Here is a 13,755-nt window from a genome sequence, read left to right on the forward strand (position 1 = left end):
TACACGGCAGGGAGACCTCGAGGACTAAACACCAGCGCACTCCTTCCACCCCGTACTGTATATATTATGTGTGCACCTCGACCAAACTGAGATCTGTACTGAGCCGAGGAACCACACGTTCCTTTACAGCGTTGTTCAGGAGCCAGGTGGGTCCAAAGTTGGTGACATTGCAGGCGGAGTGTCGCGACTGTGGAAGCATCCAGGGCTCCAGCCATGTTGAGGTGCACTAACCAGGGTGGAGGGGAACGTTGGTACTTGTAGCCTCCTTAGGTCAACTCAGGGAGAACTCAGGTGTTGCAGCAAAATAGGTACCACCAAAAACACAAGCACGTCATGCATTTAAAAAAATAAAAAAAATAATCAAACAATAAGATTGGTTTAAAAATCAGTGTGATGGTGGAGGACGTACAAATCTCATTACATGTTCTCTTAACCACATTAGTACAGACGCAACATGTGTGTGTGTGTATGCATGTGTGTGTGTGTGTGTAAAACTGTATTTGAGTTATATGAGTAAGAGCCGGGTCAAATGTTATGTGTGGGACGAACCGAAGAGAGTACGTAAATGTATACACACGCAAAAACACACACATCCACCACAAACAACCTCTTGATACGCATATCCTCTGTCTTATATAAATGCCTGCGCAGTGACACACACACACACACACACACACACACACACACACACACACACACACACACACACACACACACACACACACACACACACACACACACACACACACACACACACACACACACACACACACACACACACACACACACACACACACACACACACACACACACACACACACACAGGTGAAACAGCACAGACTCGTAGTGGAAGAGAACTATGTGGGTGGGAGGGGGTTTTATATTATAACCACACAGGCTGGACTATCATTATTCATTGAGCGTGATTCAGATAAGAGACCCAGCTACGTGTCGCTAGTTAACTGGTGCGCCGACCGGGGATAGTTTACTAGCATGTTAACCCAGCAGTGAGGACTGTACAGTGAGGTCCCAACCAACAACACACCAGAGGAAAAATAAATCACACAAGAATCTAAAAACATGCCAGTCTTTTTTTCCTTTTTTTTTTCGTTAAGAAGCAGAATTAAAAGCCACGTCATTATTGAAATTAATTCAACACTTAATACCATTCAAATCAAACAAATGAAAATCAGTTTCTAACATTTAAAACAAAGATTTCTCTGTACAGAAGTATAATATTGCAACCTGATATTGTGCATATAACTCACACACCAAACCTGTTAAGGTTACCAAAAAGAGGGGCAGCGTTCACCAGAAAAGGTGCGTTTTTTTGTTCAAACTGTCTTGCATTCTTCACAGCCGCTATATATAAATGTGTGTGTGTGTGTGTGTGTGTGTGTGAGAGAGAGAGAGAGAAAGAGAAAAAGAGAAAGGGAAGGAGAGAAAAGAGAATAGAGCAGAAAGATAATAGAGATAGATGCTCAGCTAATGGGATATCAAGTCTTTTTTCCATCAAAATCTGTGTGCTCGAAAATCAATGCCCTTACTCAGTAGATTATGGATTTCTGGAACACTCATACACACATTGCTAGGTCGTCGAGTGTGTGCATATGTGTGTGTATGTGAGTGAGTGTTGCCTCTGTAACGAGTCACTTTGCAAACTCTCTGCTTTGCCACGTGACTCTCTCTGCTGAAACATAGTGCTGTGTTCTCTCCAACAGAGAGCCACACAAGTACCAGCTACTCTGACGCTTGTCCAGGAGTATTCATTTGATGAGTAAATCTGCAACAGTGATGCACTCGGCCTCTAAATTCACGATGGAAACACGAAAAAGGGCCTACAGTTCTTTAATTCAACATAAAAAATGTAGTAGAATAAAAGTACTGTATCCTACGAGAGCCGGTGGATTTTGAGGCATTCTAGCGTCTACTACTAATATAGGGATTTCCAACAATATGCTGAGTTTTAAACACCACGACTGAACTTTTATTCTTCTGATACTCAATCTACTCTATAATAGAAGGAAGCAGGGAATGATTAAAAAAAAGGAATAAATAAGAGATTAAACAAAAAGCTGTTGAGGGAAGGAGGGAAGGCTGGTAGGGTGCAGATGATTACAGTAAAAGTAAAAAAAGAAGATAAGAAAGATAAAAATGTGTAGTTGTGTATACTGTATGATGCTGTACCCATTTATCTAACACTGTTATACTTCAGACCTTACAATGGAAACTTAACAGTGCCCTAAAACCCAATGTCAAAGAGAAATAAGAGAAAAAAGAAAACATCTATCCAGCGAATGGTTGAGAATATTCATATTTTTCAGTACAAAAGTGTTTTTGGTCAAACGTCTGTGTTAGGTGGCAGGGTATAAAATCTACAAAGTGCACAAAGGGAAGCTATCGCATAGCTTCGACACACATACCCACCCTAATCTACTATCCTAGACTACTGCGTATGTGCATGTGTGTGTATGTGCATATACATCTCCGGAAAAAATTAAGAGACCACACATTTTTCTTAAATCTTAATCTCTACCTGTATGGCAGCCAGTATCTGTTGGATTCCCAAACAGAGAAATGTTGTCAGTAGTTTATAAAATATGTTGAAAAAACCCCCAAACAGACTCAGACATCTATAAACAATAAAACAAGAGAAACTGATAATGCTTCAGTGGTCTCTTATTTTTTTCCGGAGCTGTATGTGTGTTTGTGTGCATATATGACCCTGTATAGGAGTTTAACTGTAACACAGGGCAGTAGGAAGCATGCAGTATGACCTGAAGGCTAGCTAAGAGAGGAAGCAAGTATGCTATACTGTATGTCTCTAGATCTAGAAACACTAGAACACACACTCTCTTCCTGATAGGCTTTAACCGGCGGCCATGTTTGGTCCACTTTTTGGAATGTTCAATTAACTGACATCAACGGTTACAAACAGTCGGTAGTTTTTGCTCCCCCTCCCCTTTAAAAACGGACACAGTGTGTGTGTGTATGTTCGAGTGTTTGTACATCTGCGGGCAGGAGCCGTCACGTTTATCAGACCTGCGTCCTGACCCGCCCTGTCTAGTCTATTACAAAGAAAGTAATTTTCATTCAAGTCAAGGATTACTCTAGTGTAGGTTACTACTCTTTAAGCCATGCTGGCAGTGCAGTTTGGAGGCTCAGACAACATACAGGTTGACTGTAGAAATCATAGTGCAAGAGGAGAGTCCTGGAGAGGGGCGGGTATGTTTAGCTGTAATATGTGTGTGTGTGTGTGTGTGTGTGTGTGTGTGTGTGTGTGTGTGTGTGTGTGTGTGTGTATGTGTGTATTCTCAGAAATAAAGGGGTTCTCTGTAAGTCCCCTTCATATCTAAGAGGCTGGTGAGAGGGCGGGACAAGTCGGCTCGTCTTCCAAACACACTTGTTGTTGTATCTTCCATCAGATCCCACTGTCGCCGTTAAAACTCCGTACAGTGTCTCTTATTTCACCAGGGATTCGATCGGTCTTGTCGGACATATTGTCAGTTTGTGCGTCGTTGCCCACAGCTTGAGGCTAGTGCACACACTGACACTCACACACACACACACACTCTTCATCTTGTATTGTGCCTCCAGGTGTCCCTGTGGCCCCAACCCTGCCCTACAGAGGGTAGCGATAAAGAAACAATGATTTATTTATTTACTCAGCATCACCATTAACCTTTTAGTCCTTCCCTTCCCGTCTTTCACCTGTGTGTGAGTGCGTGTGTGTGTGTGTGTGTGTGTGTGTGTGTGTGTGTGTGTGTGTGTGTGTGTGTGTGTGTGTTTCGGTGTATGTGTTGAGAATCAGAGCTGCCTGGTCCTGTACACACACCTCTGTCTTACATGCGTGTGTGTCAGTGTGTTTCGGTGAGATAAGTGTGTTGCTTGTGAGTCTCAGACGTCAGACTCAATGCTTGGCATGCGGCGGTAGAGCCGGGGCCTGTTGCCGCCTGCGCTCGAGGCTCGCGGCGCTGTCACATAGCTCATTGGCTGAGAGGCGGCGGGTGGGACCATGTAGGCCACCACGGGGGGCTCCTGTTGAGGGTAGAACACCTGTTGGTCGACAAGGCCGGCATGCTGGTTGTTGTGATGGCTGCCATGGTTACCGAGGGTAAGCGACAGCGGCATTCGCTGCTTATAGAGCTCGTGGGCTGAGCTTCTCTGCGGCATGCGTGTGACAGACTGCGGGGAGGGGTCTCGTTGTGTGGTGCCAGGCGCTGACTGGAGGAAAGGGTTGTGAGAGGGCCGATCGGGGAAGAGACTCTTGGAGCGCCGGGGGAGCGGCAGAGGGGTGTCGAGGCTGTGGTGGTGGGAGGGTGACGGAGAAGGCGGGCTGCGGCTGCTGAAGGGACGGTCAGAGCGCATGGTGAGGACATTAGCATAGGCCCCTTCGTCCATGTCCCGCTCCCTATCTCTGTCGGGCAGGCTCAGCCCCCGCAGGTGGGTGTGCAGCTGAGACTGCCGCTCGGGAACGTCGTCTGGAAGCACGTTCTCATAGGAGTGCTGGCGACTCAGCTGAAGTTGCTGGGCCGATAAAGAGGTGGGGAGAGGGGACGGGGAGGAAGGGGTGGGTTCGAAGTGGCTGACGAGCCCATCCCCTTCGCCCACCAGGCCCAGCTCGCTCTGGGGAAGATAGTGTGTAAACATGTCCCCGCTGTGTGGGTGAGTGTGTGTGTGAGAGTAGTGCGAGTGCAGGTGGTCTTCACTGATGTCGTAAAGGTTTCCCAGGTGGGCACAGGCATCACAGCGCGCCCCTGGGGAGCGAACGGTGTAAAGGCCGGAGTAACCGCTCAGCTTGGTTAGGCAGGAGCGACAGTGTCCGGGTCTGACGCTCTGTGACCCCTGACCCCCACCTGGAACTTCAAATGAACCTCCAGTTTTGTCCTTCGAGCTGCAGGGAGAGAGGATAACACGGATTATAGACACAAAAAAAACTGTAACAGCATGAAACACGGTGCTTTCCTGCTGGGTAGATACCTGCTGTGTGTGTAGGTGCTGTATTTCTTGTCCTTGAGGGAGTGCAGGTCGGCCTCCGCGCTGTGACTGTGGTGCAGCAGGCTGGCACTCAGCTGCAAGATGGGTGCATCCGCCTGGTGGGAGTGTGTGTGCGTGTGTGAGTATGTGCTGTCAGGTGGAAACAGGTCAGGGGGGTAAGTGTGGTCATCACCTCCCCCCTGGCTGTCTCGCTGGTAGGGGGGAGCTGACTGCAGACTGGCCTGGTCTGAGTCAATGGAGTAGATCTTTGATCCTCCGCCCCCACTTCCCCCTCCTACCCCTCCCCCTCCCCTCTTCCTCAGCTGATTAATAGGCTTGAATCCGCCTCTGGCCGCCATCGAATCAGAATCTTTGTGTGATGGCGGCCGGCTGGAGCACTCGGAGATGTCAGAGTGTGGTGGCTCTTCAGGCAGGTAGCGCTGGCTCTTCATTTGTGGGGGTCCAGGTCCGGCAGCCGGGGTGGGGCTTGGGCCTGGAGATACGACAGTAGGCTGCGTTTTCAACGTCTCCACACTTTTCTTCCAGAGGGCTCGAGGTTTTGAGCCCTGTGGGACGGCAGCGAGGGCCAGCCCCATCGGGCGGGTCTTGCCGTTGTCATTTGTGATTGACAGCTGGGGCTTGTTGGGGCTGGTCTGAAGAGCGGGGGCTTTCTGTTGCACAGGGAACGGCGCTGCATTGTTAAGAAGGTTTTTATGTCGCCCGGACAATGACAAGAAACTGTGCGGACCAGCGGCGTTGCTATAGAGACCAGGACCCTTCGGAGGCAGATTGAGAGAGTTACCTAGGAGACAAGGAGAGATGCACCTCAGACAGCAGATACAATAGATGGATGCTCAGGCGTTTGATTCATTATCTACTGGCTATCCCTGGCACGCTGTTTGTGTGCCATCTAATGTGTTTCTAATCATGAGGCGAGCTTATAGAGGAAAGTCAATGCGATTACACCACAAGGTGAAAGGAGTCACCTTTAGATATGCATACGTACACTGTTAAGGAAAGGCAGGGTGACCTCTGTACGTGAGAGCAATGGTGCCATGTCTACCTGCTCTGTGAGGAAGTAAAATAAGCAACATAAATATACACTATAAGCTGTAAGGTTTAACAGTGTTATAGTACCTTTCCCCGACATCACATCCAAGATGTTGGGCTGCAAGAGCACAGTGTTGCGTTTAGGAGAAGACAAAGCCATGGACTTGGCAGACTTAAGTAGATGCAGCATGTTGGCTTGAGGACTGAAGTCCAGCTCAGGATTCTTCTTCTTCATATCGATATGAACTCCATGGATGCAGCTCCATATACCCTGAGAGAAGGAGAGGAGAATAAACAAAAATAAAGAAAAAATGGAAAGGAGAGGAGGGGAAGAAAGAGAGAGCGATAATAGAAGGGTTAATTCCCAACCCATTGATTTCACAAGACAAAAAGTTCAAACATGCACAAGAGTAGTTACCTAACACGGTAAATTAAGAAAGACCTCTGCATCCTATTCTCCTGCACGTTTACTGCAAGCCCTAACCTCATTTTATTTTGTAATGTGGCAAGTAGAGATAATCGCCACTTTTTAAGATTAACTGCTTTCAGAGGCGCCTGGAACATTAAATTCAGGTGATGATGTCACTGGAGCAGGCCTTTGAGTGCAAGGGGATGTTCTTCCTGAAGCCACTTAACCTCCAGCATCGCCGCTCAAACACACACACACACACAGTTACACACAGACAGACACTATTTTTGTAAAACATTTAATGTGTGAAATGCTGCTTGTCTGGAATAAAAGCCCTGCCTCACACAGAGACATGGTACATGAATAATGAAAGAACGGTCTGTCTGAATGTACCCATTTTTGTTTTGTGTGTGTGTGAATATTTAGGTCTAAATGTGTGTGCGTCCATCTCTCTGTCTGCCCAAGTTGTTAAGTCCGTCCCGCACATCGCAGCACCTGCATACATATGTGTTGCCGTTTTTTAACTTTGTTAAAACAGTCTTATGTGTGTGGCTGAGAGAGAGCATGCTTTGTGTGTGTGTTTATACTGTGTGATGGTGTTTTCACATCATCCTCTTATAGCTTGATTCCTCTATCCTGTCATCCATATGCATAGCAGTAAATTCATCTCTAACTCAGCTAACTATGTTCCTCTTTCCTCATTTATCACACACATAAATACCACAACTCCTTCTTTATATTAACAGTAACTATTGTGTATGCATCCAAGACCCAAACACACACAGATCTGTAATTTGTCTTTGATGAAACAATCACATTTCAGACACATTTCCGGCATTCACATGACTAAAGGTCCTTTATTTGCGTTCCTCTTTGCATTTCCATTGAATCTAAAGAACTGTGAAGATTAGGCAAATTAGACCGCTTTTGTTCGAGATGCAATTTTTGCACACAACAAGACAGACAACAGAGTAATCATTTATGTAATTTACTGTGATGTTTGAATTGATGTTGTTAAAAACCACAAAGGCTCCACGGCTGCCTTCAAAGTCACAATAATGTGCTGTTCTGTTGTCTGTTGTATTTCTGCTTCAGTATGTAAACGCATTGAAACAATTTGAAAATACAGTGAGGTTTTGTTCCTCCAGTAGTGATGTTCCCCGCTCTCTCTCTTTATTTCATACTCTTTAAAGTATTCCGCTAGTCTGCTTTAGTGTTTAAAATTGTCAATACGTAACAAAAAAATTCCCAACCCAAGTCCTGATATTGCAATTGATTCATGCATTGATGTTGCAACAACCAGTACTTTCTTACAGCCTGAATCAATGCTGTACATCAGCTGCTGCACTCTGGAGGATGGTGTTTGATCAGTAAGTGGCTTTCAGCGCTGAAAATTTAACAGCAACATCTGAGAGTACTGCCTCAGAAGCAGATGGAGCAAGAACTGGACCATGTTCCTGCAGTGGGAAATTATACATATCCCTCTCCTCACCCTGCTGATAGTGAAGAGCAGACCCGGCCTCCCAGTGCAGACGCCAGTGAAGCAGTATCTCAGCCGCCAGTAGAAAAGGTGTTCAGAAATAAAAGTGAGGATGGAGAGGCCCATGGCTGTTGCCAGCATGTAGAAGACGCCCGCCATGTTGTCTATATCCAGCTGGCTGGACATCACCTCGTTCTTCTCACTGTGGCAGATCCCAGTGAGCCACTGCGCCTCCAGCTCCTCCATCTCACCTGTTGAAAACGTGGTAATGTAAAAGTTTTAGGAGACAGCAGGTAGGGGCGAAGGAACAAATGAAAAAGAAAAGATAGTGGTTGAGAAAAGAGGTAATGGATGGGTGGTAGAGGGAAAAAGAAAGGTGTGGTGGGATGAAGTGCGTATCATTAGGAAGAAAGATGGAGTGGAAAAGCGAGGAGAGGGGAGAAGTGAAGTGGTAAATAGGTGGTAATGGAAAGGAGACAGGAGGTGGAGTGAGAAAAGGGGTTTGTAGAAAGAAGGAGAGAGAATTGATAGTGATGGAGTGATAAGCAAAGATGGGAGGAATTTTATCAGATTGAGTGTTTCTGTGTGTCGCATGGGCACACGGGCGTTTGCCCCAAATAAAAAGGACGGGTGTGAAGCGAGGCGCTTTAGTGGTTTCAGCAATTTGGTTTCTGTCTGGCTCATTCTCTTTCTTGCTTTCGCACCATCTCACAGCTTATTATACAGAACAATCTGGAGGAGTAAACATTACAGGACACACACACACACACACACACACACACACACACACACACACACACACACACACACACACACACACACACACACACACACACACACACACACACACACACACACACACACACACACACACACACACACACACACACACACACAGTAATGATGATGAAATGGTGTGTTAAGACTAGCCCCTGATAGCTTTCTGACAGAAGGAGAGGGAGAGTGTTGGGGGAGGGTAGGGGAGGAGGGAAAGCTGAGCATTGGCACAACTGTAATAACACTAAAGGCTTGGAACATCTGAGAAACCTAAACTTCAATGCAGTGTGACTTATCTGCTGCAGATTGAGGATGTGTGCGGGCGCCTCACCATCTCCTATGATGCCCAGTATGGCCAGATCAACCAGGCGCTTCCAGTAGGATCCTTTCTGCAAGGCGATACCATAACCCGTGGTTGCGAAGATGTAACCGCTGCCGATGGTGACAAGCTTACAGCCGTCGTCTCTGCCCGCCATGTAGTTCAGCACCGCGGCGTCATAAATGAAAGCATCCAGCTTTCTGTAAAAGAACCACACATTCTGGATTTACAACATACACCAGCGTTTGGATGATTAATCTGAGGCGTCAGGACATTAATAAAATGAAAGGACAGAAAATTAAAATATTTCTGCCTCAAAAAAGAAGTTTTTATTTCTTATCTCTTTTTAGATTAGCATATTGTTGCCTACATTATTCAGACTTATATTAAAAACATATTCAGTTAAATCTGGGAAGGGGACATCACTTCTGAATTAATTGCGTGTCCTGCAGATTTTTACATTTTCTTTTGTAATAAGAACAATGTTGGCGCTGTCTTATCTATGAGACATTGGCTTTACTGCTAAGAGTTAGAGGAAAGGATTGAAAGCACATTATGTCCGCCTGATGAATGTGAAGCTTAAGTCAGGACACACTTAGCTTAGCAAAAAAACACACTGTTGTTTCAATTTTATCAACTGACTAAACAAATCAGATCTAATAGTTGAATGGATTTTGTTACAGAGTTTGAACAGAAGCAGGCCAGCTGTTTTCTCCTGTTTCTTGATGCTAAACTATGCTAGCTTGTAACTGGCTGTCGCTTTATATTTAGCATAGAGACATCAGTAGCCTAATATCAATCCTCTCACACCAAAGAAAGCACACCTGGGAAGTGATTTCCTCCAAATATCATTGTAAAAATCAGTGGTTCCCAACTGAGGTCATAGGATAAAACGTTTTCCTAGACTTTTTATTACCTTTTTGCTTTCCCTTCTGTGAAATACTTCTAAAAAACATTTAAAAATGAAATAATCTGAGGTGAAAAAAACTGACCCTCTCTGAACTTATAATTTTAGGACATTTCCTGCGACAGAAGATCCTTAATAGACTTTGCTCACAAGCCAAAGAGATAGCAAACCTCTACTTAACACGGCCACAAAGGATGGGGCTAAATAAATAAATATATATACAGTATATATACATATATGTTTTTCACTGGTGCCTTTACAGTTTTGTTTCTGTCTTATATTGTCATCACACTGTTTCACACTGAGATATAATCTTTTACTTGCAGGTTTTGTCATCATTTTGACAGGACAAGCTGGATTCAAGCTAAGGACCTATCATTTGTATCCGACTCAACAATCCTCCTGTGTGGGAATGTAACATCTGAGCTCAGCAAAAACACCAACGTGATGAATGACCATAAACCAAACAAAATGTTACACGAGCTGATCTCGTATATATAGCTGCAGATCTCTTTTCATAACTTCTTTATCAGCAAAGAAAGTCTTAGTGTACATATAACCTAATGAATACACCCCGGTGCTAATCAATGCCCCTGGGTCTCTCCATGTAAGAGATTTATTCATTAATATTAAACACTTTGAATTATACTGTTCACCAAAGGGCATATGTTAAACGCAGTCATTGAGTATCTGTTTGGCGAATCTGCACACACAGAATGACACAGAATGATGTAATTCATTTAAAGTGCACAGAGCATTTGAAAACAAACACTGCAGATGCATTAACGTGAAGAGGATTTTAAATGTATTACTGCCTATTGCACAACTTTGAAAAGAGCTCCAAAGTGTTAACGTTTTCTATAGTCTAAACAATTTTGCTGAAGAATTTAATTAAACGCTGATTATTCTGCTGAACACATTAATTATACAGTTCTGATGTTGTATAAACAAAGCCTAATGTATAAGGTATGAGAAACAAACAATCTATTTGAAAAAGCAGTATCAATGAAGTAATTGCGAGAAGGAAAAGCAAAAAAGTACAATTATATTTGAAGACAATACCCCAAAGATCAAAGCACACCAAACTAATGAACAAATAAAAGCACTGCAGCCATCCTTCCATTAGTGTGTGTTTAGGAGGGAGAATAAAGGAAACTCCAGAACAAATTACTCTCTCCCTGTTTTGGCAGCTCTCTCTTTCCAGCAGCAACAGACTCAATAATGAGCACTTGCAGGCAGCGTCTGCTTTTTACAGTGGCTGACAGAAACACTGAGCACAGTTTCTGCAGCATTTTAGAATGAGATAAAGTCAGGCCCCATGGGGCTGAGTTTCTGTGTGATGCAATGTATTTTTTTTGTTTGTTTTCTCATGATCTTATGAATACTGGCTGTCTGCAAACAGAATAAGCCTTTCAGGTATAATAAAGCTCAACTTTACACAAGTTGACTTGACAAGTTCACAGTACCCAGTCTTGAGGGTGACCAGCGCATCCACAACGCCAGTCTGATGGTATTTGGTCATGTACTGATGCATATTGGGATAGTTTTTCCTGATGTTGCGCTCGGTGCTGCCGTTAGGAACCGTCCCGAAGCGAAATGGAGGCGAATAGGAGTAAGGACTCTGGAACTGCAGGGACAGAAAGGTGGGAAAAGAGAGGGACATTTAATTTCAGACAAAAGATTTTGTGTCATTTGTTTGTATTGAATGCATTCACTTTATTGCCGTGTCATTTGACATCCTTATTTCATTCTTTTCTCATTATCATACATTTTGTTTTGTTTTTGTGTTGTTGTTGTTCTTTGTGTGTTGTTGAATGTGGAAAATGAAGAAAGACAATAGTAGAAAAAACTTTAAGGCTGAAATTGACAGAAGGAACACAAAAGAAGAAAGAATAAAAACAAAGAAGCTAAAAAAGAGGAAAGGAAAAACTGCAAGAAGTTTGAGAAAAAGTAGGAGAATAAAAAGAGTCTAAGTAAGAGAGGGAGTTAAACTAAAAGAGAGGAAGAGGAGAGAGGCGGAAGAAGAGTGACAAGAGGAGACAGAGGATAGAAGAGGAAGGAGAGACAGTGGAGTGGACTCATCAGTCATCATCACTGTGTGTCCAGTCTAGTGTAAGACTGGCTGGGGTTCTGCTGACACTGCCAGCTTCTGCGCACACGCACACACACACACACACACACACACACACACACACACACACACACACACACACACACACACACACACACACACACACACACACACACACACACACACACACACACACACACACACACACACACACACACACACACACACACACACACACACACACACAATGACTTTGATCTTTGCAGTCCGTGTGCAGCCTGAGCTGGCAGTGCTAGTGCAGTGACAGCTACGGCCAGAGGGTTAGGGCTGTTGAAGCCCAAGGGCGTTCCCTGGAGAGCCCTGTCTGGCCTCAGGGCTGGCATCCATTACAAGAGCAACCCTGACTGTGACTGTGTTTAGTTTCTTCTTCTGTGTGTGTGTGTGTGTGTGTGTGTGTGTGTGTGTGTGTGTGTGTGTGTGTGTGTGTGTGTGTGTGTGTGTGTGTGTGTGTGTGATCACACCTTCTTGTCAGACAGTCCAGTCACTTGGTCCACAAACTCTTCCTGGATCATGAAGGCAGCCAGGTTGGCAGTGTAGGAGGCCAGGAAGATGACAGCGAAGAAGGCCCACACTGATACGATGAATTTGCTGGTAGTGCCCTTTGGGTTCTGCACAGGCACGGAGTTGTTGAACACCAGACCCCACAGCAGCCAAACGGCCTTACCAATGGTGAAGGATGGACCATGTGGGTCTGAGACGGAGAGAGGAAGTGAAGCAGAGAAACACATTTTAATAAAGACGAGTGTAAAAAATACTATGTAGCAAAAGCAGGCTGAAGAGTCTCCAACCTTAGGGTCACAATGTTGCTGATAGTTAGAGGCTTATTTTGGGGTTAAAAAAACAGCAAGCCAGGTAATGAATTAAAAGTTTAAATACAAATATTAATCATTATCTTTTCCCCTGAAATTCCTACCTTACTGTTGCCTTCTAGTAACTTAAACAACCCTCAAGTCATTAATTACAGGAACCGTAACTTTTGCAAATCATCACCATTGCCATCATCTTTTTAACAGCAAGCAATAACACCGTCCAAAAGGGAAGTTAAAACAAAGAGTTTATGATCCAGTTTGAGGGCATCGAGCTTCCTCCGGTGGGGTGACATTGTAAAATTAATGTGACAGCAATAATGGCTTTCTTTTTTTACACCTAAAGCTCACACATTTTCTAACAGTCATCGTGGACGACTGACATTTAATTGGGTTTTATGAGCATGATTAACTGATAAAGACCAACATTTATAAGCCAACTAGACTGACCTTTCTATCAAGTCAAATCCAAAAAGTAAACCACTGAACAAGGAGATTTAAAAGATAATTTTCAGACTAAAATGTATTAAAATCAGCTTAAGAGATTTAGGCCTACTACTGGGATGTTTAGCAGCTGAAACACAGCACACGCTGCATGTCGAGAGTTTCAGCAGTCATTTAATTGTGCTTGAATAAATAAAAAAAACAAGAGAGAATGTTAGAGAAGAGAAAGAGTGTTGTACCGCTGCAACAAATCTCAAGGAATTTGTAGTTCTGTTGGTAAATATTTACCAAAAAAAAGCTGCCAATTGGCTCAGTTTCACAGTCAGTAAAGGTTGGCAACATCACAGTGACAACAGGACTAATAAGTATCTGCTCCCAGCTAAGTCTGGCACATAAACCAACATGTTGTCTTCACTGTTTAGATATTGTACAAACTAAACAATTGAGATACAACA

General features: G+C 44.2%; 1 protein-coding gene across 1 annotated transcript in view; it reads right to left on the reverse strand.

The window, feature by feature from the left end:
* Positions 1–3,897: 3,897 nt before the first annotated feature.
* grin2ab (glutamate receptor, ionotropic, N-methyl D-aspartate 2A, b) overlaps positions 3,898–13,755 on the reverse strand; it is an 88,382-nt gene continuing 78,524 nt past the window's right edge. Inside the window, exons 14-20 of the mRNA XM_063884164.1 lie at positions 12,512–12,741; positions 11,386–11,546; positions 9,025–9,212; positions 7,929–8,167; positions 6,115–6,298; positions 4,981–5,779; positions 3,898–4,894 (exon numbers count right to left, since the gene is read on the reverse strand). Coding sequence (XP_063740234.1) covers positions 3,898–4,894; positions 4,981–5,779; positions 6,115–6,298; positions 7,929–8,167; positions 9,025–9,212; positions 11,386–11,546; positions 12,512–12,741 — 2,798 coding nt within the window. The remainder of the gene's footprint in view (positions 4,895–4,980; positions 5,780–6,114; positions 6,299–7,928; positions 8,168–9,024; positions 9,213–11,385; positions 11,547–12,511; positions 12,742–13,755) is intronic.

This window comes from Eleginops maclovinus, chromosome 5 (genome assembly GCF_036324505.1).
Source record: "Eleginops maclovinus isolate JMC-PN-2008 ecotype Puerto Natales chromosome 5, JC_Emac_rtc_rv5, whole genome shotgun sequence".
NCBI lineage: Eukaryota > Metazoa > Chordata > Actinopteri > Perciformes > Eleginopidae > Eleginops > Eleginops maclovinus.